Here is a 22,577-nt window from a genome sequence, read left to right as displayed (position 1 = left end):
TTGCAGCTATCAGGGTGATCTTTCATGGGTTTACAGGTTGCATAGGGCCTAAGTCTTAGCCTGGTTACTGTCTGAGACCAGCTTTGCTTACAAGCATTGAAGCTCATTTGAACACATGTGACTGGGATAATAAATGCCAAAGTACAGTTTAATGAAGACAAGTGTCATGTCTTTCAGTTCTTAATTTCTTCAACTTCAGCCCGTGAAGGGTGCGTTCAGATGGGCTTTTGTAATTGAAAGCAAAGTCTCCTAACATTCTTAAATTCCCTAAAAGCTATATCTGGTGGTGGTGTTAAAAGGCAGTTTGGCAACATTGGATCTCCTCATGTTTAAGGTGATGGTGTCTGTTCAAAGTAGTTTTTACTCTCTGAACCCTCATTTTTAAAAACAAACTCATAATCCTATTTCGTGTATAGAAGTATTATTTAAAATGTGTTTTAATTGGTTCATATAATTGTACGTTTTTGAGTCAGCTTAGATGTAACTCATGACGCAGGCTGAATCTAAGAATTATCATTAATTTTATAGCTTTAAGAGACTAAACTTTTATAAATAAATACCTTTCAAATAATTCTTTAGGGAAAGTCAAAGAGTAAAATTCTTAGAATCTGGAGTTTTCCACTATTTCCCCGAGTCTCTCTACAGAGTCTTTTATAAAAATGAGGTTTGGCACCAGTCCCTCAACCCTCCCTCTGTGCAAGAAGTTGTGGCCAAAGGTGATTGCATTTTGGGGGGGAGTATTATGTTTTGTTCATTGTGATCATTTCAAATCCTAGAAAAGTCAAGTTGTTTTTCTTGCTTAAAAAAATGTCATGTGGCTTCAAAGGTCTTTTGATAGGTGAGTCTTTGACATTTTGAAATTATTTTCTTCCTTTCGCTCCTTTTGCCAAAAATACTTGTTTCTTGAAACTCTTCCTTAGCCAGCAGAAAATATTTTGTCATGTGAAGATGCACTTTGAAAATAAAGGAGTAAAAGACTGTTCACAGAAATTCTGTACCACATTTAAAATGCTCCCTGTTAAATGAAGGTTTATGTGAGGACATTTGTGAGCGTGGAGACAATGATGACAATTGGCATTTTCTCATGTCAGCAGAGCCTGATTCTCCAGCCATTCCTCCCTAAGGTCTGCATGCAGGCTTTGAGTGACCTGGACTTAGGTTGACTTGGGAGGGTTTAGTTTTGATCTTTATTTTAAACTTGTTTGAGATCTAAAGATGAAATATCAGACATTGTGATGGCTCTTAGTGGTTGGTCAGTCAAGCTCTAGCATGATCCATTCTTAGAAACAGTGGTGAGGCTAGAAGGGAGGAGGAGTGGATGAAAAATCCTTGCCATCCTCCCACAAGCTGGAGAACCATGCTTTGTGATCAGGGCTGTGCACCTCATTTCCTCCATTCCAGTTTCCCCTCGTGTGTACCCATGATAGGCATATGAGTGTGGGCAGAGTGGAATGATGGGGTTATTACTGTTCAATTAGAAACACAGTCGCAGAACTGGTCACTCTGAATAGCTTGCAATAATCATGACCTTGGGAAGGCTGTTACTGGAACTCCTCTTTATTTTTACCTGAAAACATACAGTATATTTATCCCAGGAAAGATAACTACAAGTAATAATATACTAAGTACTAATTCATCCAGAAATGTTGGGTTTCATATTTATAACTTTTTATTTTGTTCATTTTTGCAACAAAATAATTGCACTAATTGCTGTTGTATCATGCAATACTAAGGGTGCTTTATTCATTAGTAGTGCATGTGGGAGGTTTGTTATTACTTAGCTCATGTTGCATGTTAATGATGCATGTCTGAAATTTATTGTGTCCTTCAAGGCATGATGGGTGGCTATCCGCCAGGCCTTCCACCTTTGCAGGGCCCAGTTGATGGCCTTGTTAGCATGGGCAGCATGCAGCCACTTCACCCTGGGGGGCCTCCACCCCACCATCTTCCGCCAGGTGTGCCCGGCCTCCCGGGCATCCCACCACCCGGTAAGAACTTCATCCTCATTCACTCATTAATCTCATCTTTATGTTCTCTTTTTCCTCTCTCAACCAGTTGTTTTAGGAGGCACTTCCCTGCCTGTTATGAGCAGGCCTTCCCACACTGAGAACCCCAGAGATGTCAGCAGCAGGGTCTGTCCTGTGTGTAGAGCAACTGGATGCCTAGCAGCAGCACAGGACACAGCAGAAACCAGATTTAGCAGACATTGGGCATATAATAAATTTCTCAAATTGCTAGTTGAGAGTCACTAAAAGCACTTTTTGCCCCTGAGTGCATTACTTCCTCTGATTCAGTTCTTATCTCACAGAATCTTGTATAGGGTCCCTACTGTATCTCTTGCTTCTCAATTAGCACTTCTAAGGAATTAAAGTCACTAATGTGGAACTCGTCAGAAATCCTTCAGTCAGTCCTTTTAGGCACAAAAAGGAGGGAGGGAACAAATTTGCACTGGTTTTCTGTATCTGAGTTCCCTAAGAAGCATGACATAACATGTTAAAGAACAACATAGTCCACTCTACTAACTGTAGACACTGGTTTGTCTATGGACAGAAGCTCAGAAGTTATTTTACATAGAAACATATAAATGAAATCCAGCTTTAGCTACACTGTAACTTTATAATTAATTAGTAAGTTGAAAGTTTATTATGAAAGGAAAATCACAAGTTCCCATATTAATTATCATCATATTCAAAAGAACTGACCCTTAGCTATAATCTGGTTGGAGGGATTGTGATTTTAAGACAACTTGGAATTGCATTTGGTCCATTATCCAAAATAAAAGCTAAAGGCTCAGCCCAGATGATAAAATGTAACAACATTAGATTTGCTTACACCAGTATTGGACCTACTGATCATAGGATTATAAAGAGTTCCAAAGGATGCTTCAGAGGGTACACCCAGCAATGTGCAGGGTGAGTCAACATGGTGGCTTGGCCTAGAGCCTCCCGCCACACTCTTATTACTAGAGACTTACTAGAGAATGGTCATAACTCCACAAAAGTGTTTGATCCAGATGTATCCAAAGGAGGAAATATTTGTGGGAGAACATGCTTCATTATGTAAATGGTGACCTGTGTGTGAGTTGCTGTTGCAGCAGAAGTCAGTCATAAAATGGGTGTGCCCATGTGGCAAAATAGAATTGGCCTTAATTCAGTGCCTTCTCATCTTGGCATAGAGTGTATCACTGAGTCAGCAGACCAGGTTAGAGCTGACTTCTTAAGTACACATGGGACTCAGTGGGAAACACGTCTAAGGCCAGAACTGTGTAGGTAGCAGATATCTTTGATGGGTGTTGGGCACTGCTATTTGCCTTTTCCTCTTCAGATTTTAAATTGCGTTTGAAAGGAACAACACACCTGATGGAGACAGGAGACAGGGAAGAAACACTCTTAGTTCCTACATCCACACATTCCTGATCAGGCTTTGAGAGGAGAATTCGGTGAACTCCTCTGGGGATTTGGCCCACATTCTCACCTGCTGCTCCCTAGCATGGCATTTGTAAATAGAGAAAGGAGAGGGGTCTGCTGGTTTGTTTGTGCTGCTCTACAAAGATTGATACCGGCAGCTCAGGGAGGCCCACTGTGTTGTGGAATCTTAAGTCTGGTGAGTGAGTGGGAGGCAGGGGGTAGGGGTTATTAATATGTTGCAGCTTACCCACGACAACCTCTTCATTCATTCATAAATAATCATTAGGATCCTATCATGGTGATCCAGGTGTACCTACCCTTCTGAGTACTTGAAATATAAAAATTCCTGCTTTGTGAACAGAAAGCTTATTTTTACTTATTATTTTCTGTCTAACAAATGTCTCATACCTCCTGGAAGTAGCATTTAGTAATTCTGAACCTTAGAATATTGGGCTGGTTCTGCCTGGTCAAAATATTAACATTTTGAATCCAAAGGAACTATATAGAATATGAAGTTGGCTCCTCTTGAGCCTTTTATGCAGCCAGTAGGATTTGTTTCAGGTTTAAACAACAACTCACCAGGATTTCTGTTGTAGTTTTTAATGAAACGGGTTTCTTGTATCTCTTTGTTTAGAGAACAGTAAATGGATGGTCCTGAGATTATTAAAATAACCCTAGATACTAAATTTAGGACATCTCATTATTATCAGTTAGTACCTGTGAGACAGAATTGTTTATGAGGAGTCACCAAGAGTAATTTACAAAATTATTATCAGATACATATTCAAATATAGTAGGATCATATCTTTCTCTTTTCCTTCATTTTGCATTTGAAGTGATAGCCCTTTTCAAAGTGCTGTCTATCAGATGGAAGAGTCCTCTCTCAGCCAACATTAGTAACTCCAGTCAGAACTAGAGGTGCTGGTAGCCTGTGAGGGGACAGCAAGGATGTGCCTCCAACCTCCACAGAGTTCATTTAACTATGCACTTGCACAGCCTCTTCCCTGTGTCCTTATATCCTACCACACTGCATACTGCTGAGCCTGATTGAATGCCATTACTGCTGAACTTAAACACAGGCTTCAGGACAGGAGAATGTGTTGTCAGAAGAAAAATACCTTAAAAATATAGGTGCATTCTGAGTAAAGCTTACCTAGGGAAATACTAGAATTTTTGCAGGGTTCAAATAATTTCTAAGCCATGAATAATTAATACACATCTGACAAGTTGAACTACCATTGTCAAATACCTAGGAAACAAAAACAATAGGAATTTCTGTTTGAATGCTACATCCTGTGTTGGGTGCGTAAGGTTCCTATCCACAAAGACTCAACTGCAGAGAGATCCATAGGCTTGCATTATAAATGGCATAATTTCTTATCAGACAGTAGTTTTTCAGTCATGTCAACCAGAGCCTCTGATTGAGACACTGCATTCTGAATTACAGGTGTAATGAACCAAGGGGTGGCCCCTATGGTAGGGACTCCAGCACCAGGCGGAAGTCCGTATGGACAGCAGGTAAGCCTCCCAGTTGGATTTTCTAGGACTTGACAGAGTTCACATTATTTTCTTTCTTAAAACATGTACTAAGTCTTTTTTTCCCTCCTTATGTGGTCTGTGCTCTTTCAGGTAGGAGTTTTGGGGCCTCCAGGACAGCAGGCACCACCTCCATATCCTGGCCCACATCCAGCCGGCCCCCCTGTTATACAGCAGCCAACAACGCCCATGTTTGTGGCTCCTCCACCGAAGACCCAACGGCTTCTCCACTCAGAGGCCTACCTGAAATACATTGAAGGACTCAGTGCTGAGTCCAACAGCATTAGCAAGTGGGACCAGACTCTGGCAGGTAAGGAGAGTCCTTCTCACTAAGTATGAAATCCACCCTTTGTTCAAGCCCTCTTCTGCTATTGCCATATTATAACCCAGGGCAAATACCCATTTTTCTTATACAAGTAAAATAAATGGTATATTTAATACAGGGGTTTGAAGCTTCTTTGTATATTAACATCACAATTTGAAAAAAATTTTTTTGCTGAATCTCAAAGCTTAATTTTGTCATAAATATCACCGTCATCTTTTTAAGTATATTTCGAATTTTTTAAATTATTATTTTAGGCATTTGGACATTAAACATAGATACATTTGAATAAATTAAAGTTATTTCACCTCAATTTTTTTTGTGGTTAAACCTCACCTGAGGATACTTTTTTCCATTGATTTTTACAGAGAGTGGAAGGGAGGGATGGGGGCGTGTGTGTGTGTGTGTGGGAGAGAGAGAGAGAGAGAGAAAGGGGGGGGGGGGGGCAGGCAGGCAGGCAGGCAGACATGGTAAATTGGTTGCCTCTGGCACACCTCCAGGGATCAAACCTACAACCTAAGTACCTGCCCTTGACTAGGAATTGAACCCAAGACCCTTCAGTGCACAGGCCAGTGTTCCAACCACTGAACAACAACAACCAGGGCTCACCTCAATTTTTAAAAGAGAAAAATATATTAGAAAATATGTTTCTGTTAACCTATCAAGTTAGTCATTTAGTTCAACAGACTTATTTAGTACAAACTAAAATAACTTGCCTAGTCTCTTGAAGTTTGAAGTTTCTACTCTTTATTTCTAAACCAAATTTGATAATTTGGTTTCTTTTATAAGAGTAGTAGGTATGTTTTCCCTTTCTTCACATTTACCTTTTTAGGAGTTTCTCTTCACATGGAAGTAATTATTAATTATCAGGAGTGGCTACAACAAAATATTAATAACCTAATCTTTTAGGTGTTTGTACAGCTCTTTGGTGAAGTCATTATTATAAATTAGGTAATTTCTAAAATACAAAGCATAAAACAACACATCCCCAGTTAGGTAGTCTCATGCCTAAGTGAAGTAGTTTTCTAAAAACCAAGATGTCTAATAAAATTATATAAGAAATTTGCTTGGGAATATTCTTCAGAGTTAAAATTTGTAATATTTAATAAATCATTATGTTTTTATGTTCTAATCTATCAAACCTTAGGACTGAGGGAAAATTTGTTACCTTAAAATTCCTATTTATATTCCTCTGTCTACACTTTAATTTTCAGCTCGAAGGCGTGATGTCCATTTGTCAAAAGAACAAGAGAGCCGCCTACCCTCTCACTGGCTGAAAAGTAAAGGGGCTCACACCACCATGGCAGATGCCCTCTGGCGCCTTCGGGATTTGATGCTCCGAGACACCCTCAACATTCGCCAAGCATACAATCTAGAAAACCTTTAATCACATCTATTACGTTTCTTTTATAGAAGCATAACAAGTTTTGTGGAATAGTAGCCACATAGTTGCAGGGGGTGGGGGGAGGAACAAAGGATGATAATTTTTATTGCATTTTACTGTACATCACAAGGCCATTTTTATATAAGGACACTTTTAATAAGCTATTTCAATTTGTTTTTGTTATATTAAGTTGACTTTATCAAATATACAAAGATTTTTTGCATACGTTTCCTTCGTTTAAAACCAGTTTCATAATTGGTTGTATATGTGTAGACTTGGAGTTTTATCTTTTTACTTGTTGCCATGGAACTGAAACCATCAAAGGTTTTGTCTTGGGTTAGGGTTTTTTGGTTTTTGTTTTTATAAAAGAACAAAGTGAAAAAATACACACACACACGAGTTTACAGATTAGTTTAAGTTGACAATGAAATGTGAAGTTGGTCCTAGTTTACATCTTAGAGAAGGGAGTGTACTTGTGTCTGTTTCATGTGCCTGAATATCTTAAGCCACTTTCACAAAAAGTGTGTTACAGGTGAAGTGAAAGATTGTTATTTAGGTTATACGTGTTTGGCAGACATGGCACGTTTGCTCTATGAACTCAGAGGCTCGCTGCAGAAATCTGAAGTCAGTGCTGTGCATCTTTCTGCAGCTGGTGCGTCTCCCGGACACCTGGAGAGAGCACTTCTTGAGCTGAGTTAGATGTCTGTGGTGTCAGTTATTTTTGTAGAATATGTGCACAACCCTGAATTATATTTAGTCTTGGCAGGTAAGTTTAAGGGTACTTTTGATCTATTTATAATAATTCACAATTAATGCCTATATGTGTTAGATGATTTAAAATTTTAAATCTCTTACATTGAAAAAAAATTTGAAGTTCATCTTGAAGAAAGCATTGAGGCGTCCATGGAGGTGATTTATTTTTCAGCATAATACCTAAACTAACAAAGGGAGTGCATCACTAGATATGAGCTGCATCAGAGGCCTAATTGTAAGTGGGTAGACCGCCTGCATATGCAAATGTTTTAGTATTCTTTGTTTCCTCGTCAGATGTGGCTTTCTTTTTTTCTTCTAAATTTCTTCATTGTAATTCTCAACCAGAAATTTAAAACTTCCTAAAATATTTAAAATTCAGCTTGTGTTTTTAAATTTCAAGAGAAGAGCATCATAATTTAAGAAAATGCTCATGAAAAAGACTATTACAGATCCTAAACACTTGGGTTTGATGACCCTGTCTCTTATATGACCCTAAAACAAACATGTGGAGGCAGTGTACGATGCTCAGACAGGTAAAAAGCAGCAAATGTGGATCAGTGTTTCTAGGGTTTTTGGAAACCTGCTTTATTGTAGCAAAGTGGTTGCCATTGTGGTTGACCTTCTACTGCTGTTTGTAAGTTGAAAGAGTGACTTTCAGAGGATACTTTTTTCTTTTAGTCTGGTATGACTCAGTACCTGGATATTTCATTACCATTCTTACTAAATCATGGGGACAAAAGTGTGTAGAATGGATAAAAGTCTCTTGTTATCTACATAGGAGGCCCTTGTAACTTAATTGCCTATAGTCAACCACTGGATCTCAGTTTGCATCAAGTATTTTAAATAATTCTGAATTTTAAAAAAATGTATTGCAATAGTATATCAGTACCTTATTGTTAAACTGAATCAGATAAAGAAATCTTCAGTTCCTGGTTATTTGGGCCATTGAATCATCATGGACTGTATAATACAATCAGATTATTTTATTTCTAGACATCCTTGAATTACACCAAAGAACCTGAAATTTAATTTTGGTTAAGTTATTTATTTATTTCTTGTGTCCATTTTTTTTTTCCCTTTTTAAGGTCTGGATGAGACTTCTTGGGAAGCCTCTAAAAACTTTACTGTGGGCTACATGGGGCATTAGAAGCCAGAGCACTCCTCCTCCGGACTCCTTCCCAGTGTCTGGAGGTGCTGTCGGAACCATAGACCCGGCCAGGAGCGTCCCTAAGGCAGTGCAGAGTCGGGCCAGGGGGCCACTAGGCAGGCCCTAATTAAGTTTTTCTTTTTAAAAAATATAATTTATTTTAGAATCATGTCTTTCTGCATATTAACTTGGAGAATATCAGTTAATATTTAGGAAATAAGATTTGAGGTCAGCCATCTTCCAAAAAAAATTTCTTTGCTCATTTAAAAAAGTACAAGTTAACTATACACCTTTTATCCACGAGTTTTAGGAATTGTAGTGATATGGCTTAGAAAGCATAATGGCCTAAGTATTTTCAAAATATAAGTTCATGTGGAAAAGAATTTTGTTTATATGTGTGGAGGAAACCTATAGGTTTAAAATAATACGTCAGCCAACTGATTGAAAAGACCTTTAATGGTTTTGTTTTTGAAGCCACCCTTGTCTTCCTCTGAGGAAGAATTGAGAGGAGATGCTTCTCTGTGTAAAACTTCCAAATTGGTGGTGTTGACTTTTGAGCTTGAACATTTTCAGACTTGATTTAAACTTGGTTATTCTAATTTCTATATCAAAACTTGGTTTATTCTAATATCTGTATCAAAAGAGTTTTACGTGGTAACTAGACTTATAACATGTATGTATCATATGTTTGTTCATCTAAAGCTTTTTAATCCAAATAAAAATGGAGTTTGCAAAGTGATTTGGATTAACCAGATTTGGTTGTTCTGTTAAAGCTTGTCTCAGATGTTAGCTTCAAACAGGTTAACCCCTGCAAAGCTTGATTTTGTGCTGACAGGGATACCGCTGCTAATTTAGGGGAAGAGAGCTCCTCACAGTGTCCAGACACTGGTCCAGGGCTCAGGCGCATTAACACAGAAGCCAAAAGTAGCCACACTGCTGTCCTCAGGGTGGGCAGAAATGCAGGTTTAGGTTAAAATTAAAGAGTTACTGATTGCAAAATAAAATTAAATTAAATTAAAAAAGAGTTTCTGATTGCACAAGGTAAGGAAAGCATGTCCTAGATCATAAAGCAGTATAACCCGTTTCAAATAGTCAGTTGTTTGTGGTCAGAAGAGATGTGTCCCAGGTATGTCTTTAATCTATATATATAAAAGCCTAATATGCAAAGTGTCCCCTTGGGAGTTTGACCAACCAGGAGTTCGATAACTTGCTATGATGTACGCTGACCACCAGAGGGCAGTGCGGAATGAAGAAATGCCCCAGCCGGCAACTGGCAGCCAGGAAAGGGAGGCCCCAGCCAGCGGCCAGCAGCCAGCGGCCAGCAGCCAGCGGCTGCTAGGGACCCTACCCATGCATGAATTTCATGCACTGGGCCTCTAGTATGGTTATAAGCTCTTAAAACATGACCACACTTTTAATAGAAAGTGTTGGTAAAATCAACCAACTGCTTTCCTCTAATATCACTTTGCAAATCCCTGTGATTCTGTTCTCCTAAGAGCTTAGGGCTATGCATACATCTTTGCTCATGAGTATATTTTGGATCAGTGTTGTATAAACATTCCAACTAAACACTATGAGCAAACAAATACTGCCAAGTATTACTCTCTTTCTTTTTGGTTGGAAGTGTGCTAGGTCAGCTGAAGGAAAGTTTAGAACCTAACAGACTATTTCTATTCCAAAAATAGATGTATTCATTGGATTACACATAAAAATGGCAAGAAATTTCACACATGTGTGAAGACTAAAAAATTGATAATATTCTAGGAGGGAAATTCTTTGGAAAGCCTCATGTTCCCCAAGTGCATTTTGTTTTAAAGAGAGGTTATTCAGTTGGAAAAAAAAATCAAACTTACAAAAAGATATTAATGTAATTAATTTATATCCGAGAGATTAGACAAAACTTCCAAAAAAGGACTGCGAGATGAACAAAGTGACTATGTTCCTAACTTGGGTATTTTATCAGTTCAGATGATAAAGTGGAGCTCCAAAGCCCAAATTCTTTCCACAGCACTACAGTGGAGGTAGATTTCTAGCAATAACTGCTAATTAGGCTTGTCGTTCTAAATTGAGTATTGGGGGTGGGGAGGTTGTTATTCAATATTTGCCTTGTAGTTGACACTAGGGGGCACTGCAGTCCTATAATTGGCATATAAGAGCAATGCCTTTTTGTTGTTTTGTTAATCCTCACCTGAGGATATTTTTTCCATTGTTTTTGTTAGAGAGTGGAAGGGGGGGAGGTAGAGAGAAACATCTATGTGAGAGAGACATATCGATTAGTTGCCCTCCATACACACCCAAACCTGCAACCCAGGCACATGCCCTTGACCAGGAATCGAACCCATGACCCTTTGGTATTTGGGCCAATGCTCTAACCACTGAGAACACTGGCCAGGGCACAATGCCCTTTAAATTCATTCAAGTTCTCTTAAATCATTCCAGTGTCGGATGGGGTAGAGTCATATTCCTTAGGAGGGTTAGTTTTTTTGAGCCCTGGCTGTATTGCTCAGTGGTAGAGCATCAGGCCTTTGCACCCAAGGGTCCTGGGTTCAATTCCTGGCCAAGGGCAAGTGCCTGGTTGCAGGTTTGTTCCCTGGCCCAGTTGGGACATGTGCAGGAGGCAACTAATCAATGTATCTCCCTCACATAGATGTTTATCTTTTATACCTCCCCCCCTCTAAAAATCAATGGGAAAAATATCCTCGGGAGAGGGTTAACAAAACAAAGAAGTTTTTGAAGCAAAGTTAAAAAGAAAGCTTGCAACTTGGTTAACAAAGTTAATTTTTAAGTTATTGCAGGGATGGGGAACCTTTTCTGCCAAGGGCCATTTGGACATTTATAATACCATTTGCTTAATATAATTCACTTAATATAAATTTATATTGCTATGAAAAAAGCTCATAGATTTATTGGCAGGGCCAGACCAAACGATTTCTTGGGCTTTATACGGACCAAGAGCCAGATGTTCCCCATCCCTACTCTCTAGCATCCAAACTAATGTGCTCTGAAAGTATCTTAAATTTAATACAGTAATTGCTTTGCTAGTCTCCTTGCCTTGGAGTCAGAAATTAACCTGTCATCTTCAAAGGTTTGTTGCCTTTCAGTAAATTAGCACTCGTGTGTGTGTGTGTGTTAATAAAACATTTTTTATTAATTTGAGAGAGACAGTGATTTGTTCCACTTATTTTTGCATTCATTGCTTGCTGCTTGTAAGTGCCCTGACCAGGGATGTTGAACCTGCAACCTTAGCATATCAGGACAATGCTCTAACCACCTGAGCTACCTGGCCAGGGCTCTAATATATATATTTAAAAAGAAGAAAGCTCGCCCTAACTGGTTTGGCTCAGTGGATAGAGCATCGGCCTGAGGACTGAAGGGTCCCAGGTTCAATTCTGATCAAGGGCATGTACCTTGGTTGCGGGCATATCCCCAGTGGGGGGCGTGCAGGAGGCAGCTGATCGATGTTTCTAACTCTCCTTCTCCCTTCCTCTCTGTAAAATCAATAAAATATATGGGTCGGTGGTGGGGCGGGGGTGGAGGCGGAGAAAGCTCTAGGGAAGATCAACACAAATTTCAGACTAGTGATTCTAGGATGGGGTCAGGAAGGTGAGCCAGGGAAGGAACCCACAGCAGACATAGAATTAGATTATTTTATTAATATTTACAACTATTCTTTGTAAAAGGTTAAAATATGTGTGTTAAATATTCTATATATGTAGCAAATACTAAACTTCTAAATCAGGAGGTGGAGGAACATGGAATAAGGCCATATAATTGTATCATACCACAATTTTCTTATGCCGCAGTCCAACCAGTAAAATGCCTGTGAGGTGAGATTCACCAGCAGTTCCTGAGGTGATGCCAGTGCACCTGAGAACCACCTTCCTCTCCCTGGGGCTGCGATCATCACTGGTCTTCACACTCCATCTCTGGGCAGTGATTCTGAGTTTACTTCAGGTAGTACTTTAATGAGTTAATCAGTGGCTCTTTATACTGAGTTGGTTCTAACATAAATGGACTAAAATTAGAAAAATCCCCTAAACAGTTTAGGAAGAGATGTGTTTGTGATAGAGATCATTTGCTTCTTATTCATGAAAAAATAAACTATTTTGAAACAAGTGTTCTTTAATATGTAGCTATTTTCTTGTGTCAAAAGATGTAGGATATGGTTATCCAAGCATGGGAAGATGCCTTTGCATTTTCTATCAGCTGACCCAAACTTATTCTGGATCAAATTACAAAATCTCTACCAATAGACTGAGCCTACGATTTAGCCAAAGTCTATGGTTGCTTTACACTGTGACGTTTACATTTCTTAGGGAAAGAGCAGCCTCTTTATCTTTATTTAGCAGCTGTTTGAAAGCAATGTCTTTTATCACAGAGGGGCGTGTGAAGCCTGTCTCCCACCCCCACCCCACCCCCGTTCTCCAGGAGGTCCAGCCCCTGCATGTTAATGGAGCCTGGCAAGGGAAGGGTTTCACAAGAGCAAGTAATGTCAGGAATCCCAGCACCCTAGCAAAATGTTTACAAAGTGGCAGCTGACAAATGTAATCTGCATAATTATTCTGGTTACAGTGATCTTGTCTGCATCAAATTTTACTTAGATCTTACTTTTATGTCCGTGATGAAATGTGAATTCTGCAAAAAAGTAAAGTTAAAATTTTTGCCTAAAGAATTTCACCAAGAATTCAGGCTGCACTGAAAGGCATCCTGATTGATCCTTGAATTGTTTAGGAAATAGTTCCTGGACTAGATTCATTCAGTGGGTAGAGGTATGTTTTAGGAGGAAATAATTTTCACACAGGAAAGTAAGTATTCAAGCAGTGATAGGAAAATGAAAAAAGTTCTTTGTTAAGGCAGTTCTGTGTAAGAGATCTGAAAAGTACATTTTTATTTGTATTTATTTTACAAATTGGGAACATTTTATTCTTGAAAAACTGCTCAAACTTTGGTTAAGAACAGCAAGTCGGTGGCCTTATTACCTGGGGCTGTTTTCATTCAGTCTCTCAGCCCCCACCCACTTCAGTGGCAAAAACTGAGTGGCTTGACCAGTGTGGGTCTGATTGCAAAAACATAAAACCCAGCAGCTTTAATGCCAGAAAGAATGTAGCATCAATTTGGGGGCCAGGAGGAAGTCTGTGATTTTATCAACTAAAAGCGGCAAAATGGAGAGAAATGAATTAGGAAAACCTACAACTTTGCTACCCTGGTGTTGCAGTCCTGATTTAGACAAGCCGTGCATCAGTCAGATTTAACTGGTGTAAGGTTCGAGGCACAGGAAACGGAGTCACAGACCCAGACAAGTTAAAAGAGGAAGTTTATTCCGCACTAATGAGCAAGATTCATTACGAAAGAGGGTAGAAAAGCCAGGATTAAAGGAGAAGGACCCAGCCAGGCTGTCTCGCAAGGGGAGAACAGCAACACGTGCAGAGGTGAACACGCCTTTTGAGGGGAGGAACGGGAAGGGGTGGGGCCCAGGGCACTCGGCACGTGCTGATTGGTGGTTCAGTGTCTCGGGAATATCCCGGCTGCAGACACAGGTTACATCATACTCCGCCCACCAGTTGGGGGAAGGGAGGATCTATCATTCCAGGCTTTTGGTGATATTAAAAAAAAATTAAGAGTCCGGGCAAGGTCAGAGGGTGAAGGTCCGTTTTCTGTAGCTACTTCCTGCTGAGAGCGGGCGTCGTCAGGGGCGTCTACCCGGGGTCTCAAGGATTCTGGTGACATAGGTGTCTCTAGGTTCTGAATTCAAGGCCAGATAGATCTCTCCTACCTTCTGGTTGGTGAACGCCTGCATTCTGTTCTGCAAAAAACTAGTGAAACAGCGCATGAGACGGGCCAAAGAGCAAAATTAAAGGAATAGATACCAGTGGGCCTAATGGCGGAGCAGGCGGCGGGCCGTGGGCTGGAGGAGGAGGAGGAGTGCAGCGGTGGGCGGCCACACCAGGCCTGGCCCACGGGGTCAGGCTGTGGGAGGTCTCAGTAACTTTATTCAAAGAGAGGGGTTGGACTTTGCTGTTTCAAGATGGCGGCCCCCATGGGAGTGGCAAGCCATGTGGCCAGAGAGGGGTGGGCCTTGCTGTTTCAGGATGACGGCCCTCATGGGAGCGGCAAGCCATGCGGCCAACATGGCGGCTGCTCACAATACACAAGGGAAGAGCAAACCAAAATTTCTACAAACAGAAATCTCACTCAGCTGTTTGGAGCGGCCGGCGGGGGTGGCGGGCGGGCGGCTCTCGCGCTGCGCGGTGGCCTCTGCTTGGCTCTCGGCCCAAGGCGGCGGTGGTGGCACCTGCAGTGGCGGCCGCCGGCTGGGAAAGGGGCAGCCGTGGCGAAGGAGGAGGAGGAGGAAGAGCGGGAGCAGAAGGCAGGGCGGCGGGAGCGGGAGAGGTGGAGATGAAAGATCGGCTGGGTCGAAAGAGTCAGAAGACAGAGAAAGGGGCTGAGGACCGGTTTGAGGGGGTGAAGAAGACTTCGAGGAGGATCTGATGAGTGGAACATGAGGAGTAAAGCGACGGGCGGGAGCAAAGGGCTACTTTCCGGTTTGCCAGCAGAAATTACTGAGGTCAGTGAGGATGTTAAAATCAAAGTCCCGTTTTCGGGCCATCTGGACCCATCCCAATTCATACTGAGGCCATGCTACGTTACAGAAGTAAATGAGGTGTTTAGGACGCAGATCCTGGGACAGGCCTAGCTTAGCCAGATTGGTGAGGAGACACCCTAGAGGTGTGCTAGGATCCGGTTTAGATTTTTTTATTACCCATGTCTAATACCCGGGTCAGTAGCCAGGGCTCAAGGACCAGCGTCCCAGTCGTTCAGCCAAGGCTACGGACGGAGGGACGGCAGGGACGGCTCCACTGCCTCCCGGGATCCAGGAACCCCTTCCTGGAAGGGGGTCCAGAAAACGGAGGCCAAAGGCTGGAGAACCGAGGGGTGGCAGGAACATCTCCGCTGCCTCCCAAGGTTCCGAACCCCTCCTGGAGGGGCCCAGAATGCTAAGCCTGGAAGGCAATCTCTGACGCGGGCTGTGGTTTACGGGCAGAGACGCCGGAAAAACGACCACCAAGAATCAGCACGGGCTGGGACTTAACCACTGACGCTGCCGAGCCGGGGGGAGAGGCAGGAAGATCTTGATCCACGAGATGGGAGGGGGGGTACCCCAGACCGTGAATGGTCAAATGGAATACTCGCCCCTCCCGGGTTTCGGCACCAAATGAGAGATTCGCGACGCAGGAAACAAAAGACAGTCTGGCCGGTTAAAAGGGGGAGGTTCACCAGTCCGAGTGTGGGGCCGGAGAAGTTTGTGCCAAAAGGGAGTGTCGGTACTTCCTTTATACAGCTGTTTAGGGGGGGGGGGGGGGCATGAGCGGTGTGGAATTTACGCCTCGGGCTGGGGGTCCAGGAAGGCACCAGTTATCTGCGTCACCATCTACCTTGTGGCTGCATGCATCGGCTTTTGACTTCCCCTCCTGTGGGGCCGGTCCATGTCCATGCCTCAACCTAACAACTGGGAGAATCTAAAATGAGAAAACGTTAGGCAACGTGAGTCTCCCACATAGCTTGCTGCTGGAGAGCTACCACATGCCTGGGAAAGAACCATGTTGTCTAGGCAGTGATTGATTGCAAATGGGAACAATGGAACTTTGGGGATGACAGTAGTGTCCTAAAACTAGATTTGAATTTGAATTGGAACATTTATGATGACTGAAATTTTGGTCATGATAGGAATTATACCTCAATGGAGCTGTTTTTTTGTTTGTTTTTTGTTTTTTTTTAATATATTTTATTGATTTTTTTACAGAGAGGAAGGGAGAGGGATAAAGAGTTAGAAACATTGATGAGAGAGAAACATCGATCAGCTGCCTCCTGCACACCCCCCACCGGGAACGTGCCCGCAACCAAGGCACATGCCCTTGACCGGAATCGAACCTGGGACCCTTCAGTCCGCAGGCCGACGCTCTATCTACTGAGCCAAACCGGTTAGGGCTGGAGCTGTTTTTTAAAAAACCTTTGGCCCTAACCAGTTTGGCTCAGTGGATAGAGCATCAGCCTGTGGACTGAAGGGTCCCAGGTTTAATTCTGGTCAAGGGCATGTACCTTAGTTTCGGGCACATCCCCAGTAGGGGGTGTGCAGGAGGCAGCTGATCAATGTTTCTCTCTCATCGATGTTTCTAACTATCCCTCTCCCTTCCTCTCTGTAAAAAAATCAATAAAATATATATTTAAAAAATAAAATCTTTGGCTCTAGCCAGTTTGTTTCAATGGATAGCACATCAGCCTGCGGACTGAAGGGTCCCAGGTTCGATTCTGGTCAAGGGCACATACTTCGGTTGCAGGCTCCCTGCCCTGATTGAGGATGTGCGGGAGGCAACCAATTGATGTCTCTCTTTCACATCGATGTTTCTCTCTGTCTCTCCCTCTCCCTTCCACTCTCTAAAAAAAAAAATCTTGCCTACTGGAAAAAATCTACCATTAGTAGATTCAAGAAAAACGGTTCCTATATATTTGTCTAATATTGTCACAAAATAATATTCAATACTTATTAAAGGTCATTATTAACCAGTTATGCACTTTTATTATTCTAGTAGGATATTGGCTATTATGTAATTATATTCATTTTCCCTGTTTTTTATTTAAAAATAATTTTTATTGATTTCAGAGAGGAGAATCATCAATGATGAGAATCATTGATTGGCTGCTTCCTGCACACCCCCTACTGGGGATCGAGTATGTGCCCTGACCAAGTAAGGAAATTGAACCTTAACCCCCTGATTCATAGGACGATGCTCAACCACTGAGCCACATCCACTGTGCTTCATTTTTCTTTTTGTAAGAACTAAACTGTTGTAGTCAACCATTAAAACGATGTGTCATTTTCTTTTACTCAGACTGCCAATTTTTGAATACAATGAAATGTGTTGCAGTAAAATACTAACAAGTTGTCCAGTTTATTTTTGGTTGTTGAGTGCAGTATATGACAAAAAACAATTGAAAACTAAGGGATAGCCCTAACCGGTTTGGCTCAGTGGATAGAGTGTCAGCCTGCGGACTGAAGGGTCTCAGGTTCTATTCCAGTCAAGAGCATGTACCTTGGTTGCGGGCACATCCCCAGTGGGGGTGTGCAATAGACAGCTGGTCAATGTTTCTCTCTCATCAATGTTTCTAACTCTCTATCCCTCTCCCTTCCTCTCTGTAAAAAAATCAATAAAATGTATATATTAAAAAAAACCTCAGGAATAGCTATGGAAATTATAAATGTAAAGCTGCCTCTCTACGGTTAATAATTCACCTTTTATTGAAGGTGGTCAGAATGAAATTAAACTGACTCAGATGTCTTTGTATCAAACACAACTCCTGATCCCTCTCCTTGCCAAATGTACAGAAATGCCATTTCCTGGCAACTAGAGAATGCAAATTCCAGATTAAACTGCCTAGCATGAACTAGGTATCTAAGAACGTTTTTTATGCTTCAAATTTAATTCTCCCCTCAAATGTAGTCTGCACAGAAATGTCACTGAAGTAGAAAATATGGGATGCAGTTTTCCAAGCATGTTCAAATTCTCCGATGCAGACCTTAGAGCCAGGTGAACACCATCCATAAGTGCATAGGAAAGGAGGAACTTGCTAGGATGTTAGCAATGTGGTTTTTTTTTTTTTGTTTATTTTATTGATTTTTTACAGAGAGGTAGGGAGAAGGATAGAGAGTTAGAAACATCGATGAGAAACATCAATCAGCTGCCTCCTGCACACTCCCTACTGGGAATGTGCCCACAATCAAGGTACATGCCCTTGACTGGAATCGAACCTGGGACCCTTCAGTCCACAGGCCGACACTCTATCCACTGAGCCAAACCGGTTAGGGCAGCAATGTGTTGTTTTAATATTTTTTAATTGATTTCAGAGAGGGAGAGAGAGAGATAGAAACATCAATGATGAGAATCACTGACTGGCCACCTCCCTCACACCCACACTGCGAAATAAGCCTGCAACCTGGGCATGTGCCCTGACCAGGGAATTGATCTGCGACTGCCTGCTTCATAGGTCAACACTCAACCACTGAGCTACGCCAGCTTTTTGTTTTGTTGGTGTTTTTTTTTCAGTTTACTAGTATATTCAGTATTATTTTGTACTAGAGGCCCGGTGCATGAAATTTGTGCATGGGGGCATGTGTCCCTCAGCCCAGCCTGCACCCTCTCTAATCTGGGACCCCTTGAGGGATGTCCAACTGCCCATTTAGGCCTGATCCAGGTAGGATCGGACCTAAATGGGCAGTCGGACATCCCTCTCATAATCCAGGACTGCTGGCTCCCAACTGCTCGCCTGCCTGCCTTCCTGATTGCCCCTAACCACTTCTGCCTGCCAGCCTGATCACCCCCTAACCACTTCCCTGCCAGCCTGATTGATGCCTGTTCCCCTGCCAGCCTGTTTGCCCCTAACTGCCTCCCCTGCAGGCCTGGTCACCCCTAACTGCCCTCCCTGCAGGCTTGATCGCCCCCAACTGCCCTCCCTTGCAGGCCTGGTCCCTCCCAATTGCCCTCCCCTGCTGGCCATCTTGTGTCCACATGGGGGCAGCCATCTTATGTGTTGGAGTGACAGCCAATTTGCATATTATTCTTTTATTAGATAGGATAGAGGCCTGGTGCACGGGTGGGAGCCGGCAGGCCAGCCACGCCCCTCAGCAACCCAAGCGGAGGCCCTGGTATCTGGGATTTATTTATCTTCTATAATTGAAATTTTGTAGCCTTGAACAGAGCCAAGCCTCCTGCTCGCTCCATGGCCGCAGCCATCTTGGTTGGGTTAATTTGCACACTCGCTGATTGACTGGTGGGCGTGGCTTGTGGGTGTAGCTGAGGTATGGTCAATTTGCCTATTATTCTTTTATTAGATAGGACTAGAGGCCCGGTGCACAAAATTTGTGCACGGGGGGGCCCCTCAGCCCAACCTGCACTCTCTACAATCCAGGAGCTCTCAGCGGATGTCCTACTGATGGCTTAGGCCCACTGCCCATGGTTCTCTGCTCTCTGCGGGCCTGGAGGTTTCACTGCAGCCATGGAGATGAAGCCCCCATGCCCTGCTCTCTGCCGGCCTCCCCATGCGCCATGTGAAGGAAGCCCCAATGCCCTGCAGTGTGCTCTGTCTGCCAGGCCTGGGGCTTCCCCACTGCCATGGAAGCCTCCAGGCCCTGCTGTCCCAGCCCGGCTCTGTTTGCAGGGCCTGGGGCTTCCCCGCTGCCATGGAAGCCTCCAGGCCCTGCTGTCCCAGCCCGGCTCTGTTTGCAGGGCCTGGGGCTTCCCCGCTGCCGCGGAAGCCGCCATGCCCTGCTGTCCTGGCTCTGACTGCCGTGTCTGGGGGCAGATCAAAAACCCCTCCAGAGGTGGATCCAGCTTCGCTGCTCCTGCCGACAGGCTGGACACTCCAGCAGCGGAGCTGAGCGGACTGGGCACCGCCATCTTGATCTTCTCAACGGCCGGATAGGCCACCCTGAGTCCCGCCCCCCAGCCTCCAGCTGGCCCAATCGTGGGCATAGCGGAGTGATGCTTTTTTGCATAGTACCTTTTTATTAGGTAGGATTAGTTTCAAGTGTACAGGACAGTGGTCAGACAATCATACACTTCACAAAGTACTCGCCCAACACAACTGTATTTTTTAATGAATGTACATTTTTAAAGAATTTGAAACTAGAAAAATTTCATATTCACTTTATTGACTGCTGAAGTTCAGTCTCTGATGCTTCTTCCAGCCTTCTCTGATACTGTCTTTCTGAGGCTTTTCTACGGTAGACATCATCTGTATTGAACAAAAATTTTACTTAGGTTTTTAAGAAACTGAGGAATTAAAAATACTAAGATCTAAGTAATTTAACCAGTAGTATAGGTTGGTCACTATATCTGAATCTCAACAATGTTTTTTGGGGTTATTTTGTAAATTCTCACCCAAGGATATTTTTCCATTTATTTTTAGAGAGAGTGGAAGGGAGGGGGAGAGACAGAGAGATACTGATTGGTTGCCTCCCAGGACCAGGATGGAGCCTGCAACCGAGGTACGTGCCCTTGACTGGAATTGAACCAGGGACCCTTCAGTTCATGGGTCAACACTCTATCCACTGAGCCAAACCGGCTAGGGCTCAACATGGATTCAATGCCAAAGTAATTTAAAACATGAGTTAAATGAGGCTATGTCAGTGGAGTTCTGGACTTCAATAGCAGGGTAAGAGTTGGTATCTTCACTCTGGCTGGTGTGCTCAGGGGTGAGAGTGTTGGCCTGCATATTGGAGGGTCTGGGGTTTGATTCCGGGCAAGGGCACGTACTTTGGATGCAGGTTCAATCCCTGGCCCTGGTCACAGTGCTTGCAGAAGGCAACCAACCAATGTGTCTCTATCATATCGATATTTCTCTCTCCCTCCCCACTCCTTTCCACGCTCTAAAAAATCAATGAAAAAAATATCCTCTGATGAGAATTTAAGGGAAAAAAAGTACTTTCAAAGACAGGATCATATCCTAGCATACCTCTTAGCAATGATTTAAGATATTAAGACTTCCCGCACTTCCGTATCCCCCACAATTTCTACTCTCTCTGAAATCATCCTTCTTAACTAAAACGTGTCCCCTCAAAGGCACTTCCCGAGCTGTGGCTCTCTGCTGCTCCCTCTCCCACACCCGGGAAGGAACTTGGGGTGGGGAGTTGAGGTCAGTTTCCTTGTTCTCAGCTGCTGCTTTTCCAGACTGCTGATTCGCCACCCTCTTCCGTCAGGGCTTGTGCCATTTGCCACCATCTTCTCTGCACTGGCACCTGTTCTCCATGCCTTCCTTTTCAGTCCCTGAAAACAGCATCTAGCTCCGGCTCCTTGACCCTATCCTGTCCCAGGCAACACCCCTGTCCCCTTAAGGATAAAGCATAGCCTCCCTCACTTCCCTGCCTTCCCCACACAACTTCTCCCACTCAATGGCGCTGTTCCTATGAAGTCAGGAGGCGAACTAGCCTGTGCGGAGCTATAATGCTCAGCAAAGCAGCGCCCGGCATTCCCTTCCCAGTGCTGGGCCCTGGTGCCAATGACCTGCCTGTGAAAACAGTGGTAATTAGCTAAGCGGGCAGACCTGCTCCCTCCAGGGTTTGGACTACAGAGCCCAGAGAGGACTGGCCGGTTAGCAGGAGTTTCCATGAATCCCCACGTTCCTACCCCCGTCTACCGTGTGGTGAGCAAGTCTGTCCCCTAGGCCCACACAATGTCACCGGCGGGCTGGAGAGGAGGGCGTCCTGAGTGGAGTCCCGTGCACTCCCTTCAACGCGTGAGCAAGGTCTCAGGGTTGACGCCCAAGTGCCTTTGTTGCCCCGCTTACAGGAGACCCCGTGAGCCCGGGTGGGTCTCCAGGGCCCAGGGCAGGGAACCGCACTTGCCCTCCCGACGCGGAAAAAAACAGTTCAGCGCTGAGTGGAAGGAGCGGTCTGCAACCTGGGCATGACGATCCCCCAGGAAAAAGGGCCCTATGCCACCTCCTGCCTTCCTGAAATGGAACGGAGGCTGCTGCATGCCCACTTACAGAAGGTCTCCTGGCCCACGCGCACTTTAATCATGATCCACTCCATCGTTCCTCCCAGGACAAAAAAGAAGGGCAGAAACCTGTAGACGCCGAGTCGCTGCTTTCCGGGCACCCACTGCAGAACCCGCCTCACCTGGGCCCTGGAAAACATGCCTAACCGAGGCCGCGGAGAGGGGTACGGAGGAACCAGGACCGACGGGAGCTGCCTCAGACCCTGGACTGCAGCGCCCGGGTGGCGGCGAGGCCGTCCTGCCTGCCCTTGTAGAGCCCAGCGGTCGAGTTCACCGCGCCATCACGGCCCGGCCTCTGCTCCAGGCGGGTAGGTCTGCAGGAGCCCAGCGCGGAGCTCCGGATCCACCAATCAGAGCACGGCAAGGCGCGGGGATTCGCCCGTAGAATGCGGCCGAGTGCGCGTGCTCCGTGAGGTCGAGCCCGGCGGGGGAGCTCGCGCAGGCGTCTCGGCTCCGGAGGCGGGGCGGGGCGGGGCGG

At 44.0% G+C, this 22,577-nt stretch overlaps 2 protein-coding genes across 31 annotated transcripts in view; one reads left to right on the top strand and one right to left on the bottom strand.

Annotated features, from left to right (window-relative positions):
• Window positions 1-9,288, top strand: part of PBRM1 (polybromo 1) — a 134,287-nt gene extending 124,999 nt beyond the window's left edge. For 21 of the 30 annotated variants that reach the window (XM_079795194.1, XM_079795204.1, XM_079795197.1 and 18 more), the window contains 4 exons: window positions 1,833-1,988; window positions 4,855-4,925; window positions 5,037-5,253; window positions 6,480-9,288. In XM_079795194.1, coding sequence (XP_079651320.1) covers window positions 1,833-1,988; window positions 4,855-4,925; window positions 5,037-5,253; window positions 6,480-6,652 — 617 coding nt within the window. In that variant the 3' untranslated portion in view covers window positions 6,653-9,288. The remainder of the gene's footprint in view (window positions 1-1,832; window positions 1,989-4,854; window positions 4,926-5,036; window positions 5,254-6,479) is intronic. The other 9 variants (XM_079795207.1, XM_079795214.1, XM_079795209.1 and 6 more) reach the window with 1 other exon arrangement.
• A 10,892-nt stretch (window positions 9,289-20,180) lies between these two features.
• On the bottom strand, window positions 20,181-22,466 carry UQCC5 (ubiquinol-cytochrome c reductase complex assembly factor 5). The gene is made up of 2 exons (XM_079794516.1): window positions 22,089-22,466; window positions 20,181-20,336 (listed from the first exon to the last, which is right to left on the bottom strand). The coding sequence occupies exons 1-2, from the start codon at window positions 22,237-22,239 to the stop codon at window positions 20,245-20,247; spliced, it is 243 nt and encodes an 80-aa protein (XP_079650642.1). The 5' UTR covers window positions 22,240-22,466; the 3' UTR covers window positions 20,181-20,244.
• Window positions 22,467-22,577: the final 111 nt, after the last annotated feature.

The sequence above is a fragment of the Cnephaeus nilssonii genome (genome assembly GCF_951640355.1).
Source record: "Cnephaeus nilssonii genome assembly, chromosome: 17".
Lineage (NCBI taxonomy): Eukaryota > Metazoa > Chordata > Mammalia > Chiroptera > Vespertilionidae > Cnephaeus > Cnephaeus nilssonii.
The sequence above is the reverse complement of the archived record's forward strand: the minus strand, read 5'-3'. Positions and strand labels throughout refer to the sequence as shown.

What these genes read in the sequence shown, in the direction of transcription:
- UQCC5 (XM_079794516.1), bottom strand. Translation starts at nt 22,239, where the DNA reads ATGTTTTCCAGGGCCCAGGTGAGGCGGGTTCTGCAGTGGGTGCCCGGA. An exon ending in CGTGGGCCAGGAGACCTTCT is followed by an intron (nt 20,337 to 22,088) that starts GTAAGTGGGCAT and finishes TGTTCAATACAG; the next exon opens with ATGATGTCTACCGTAGAAAA.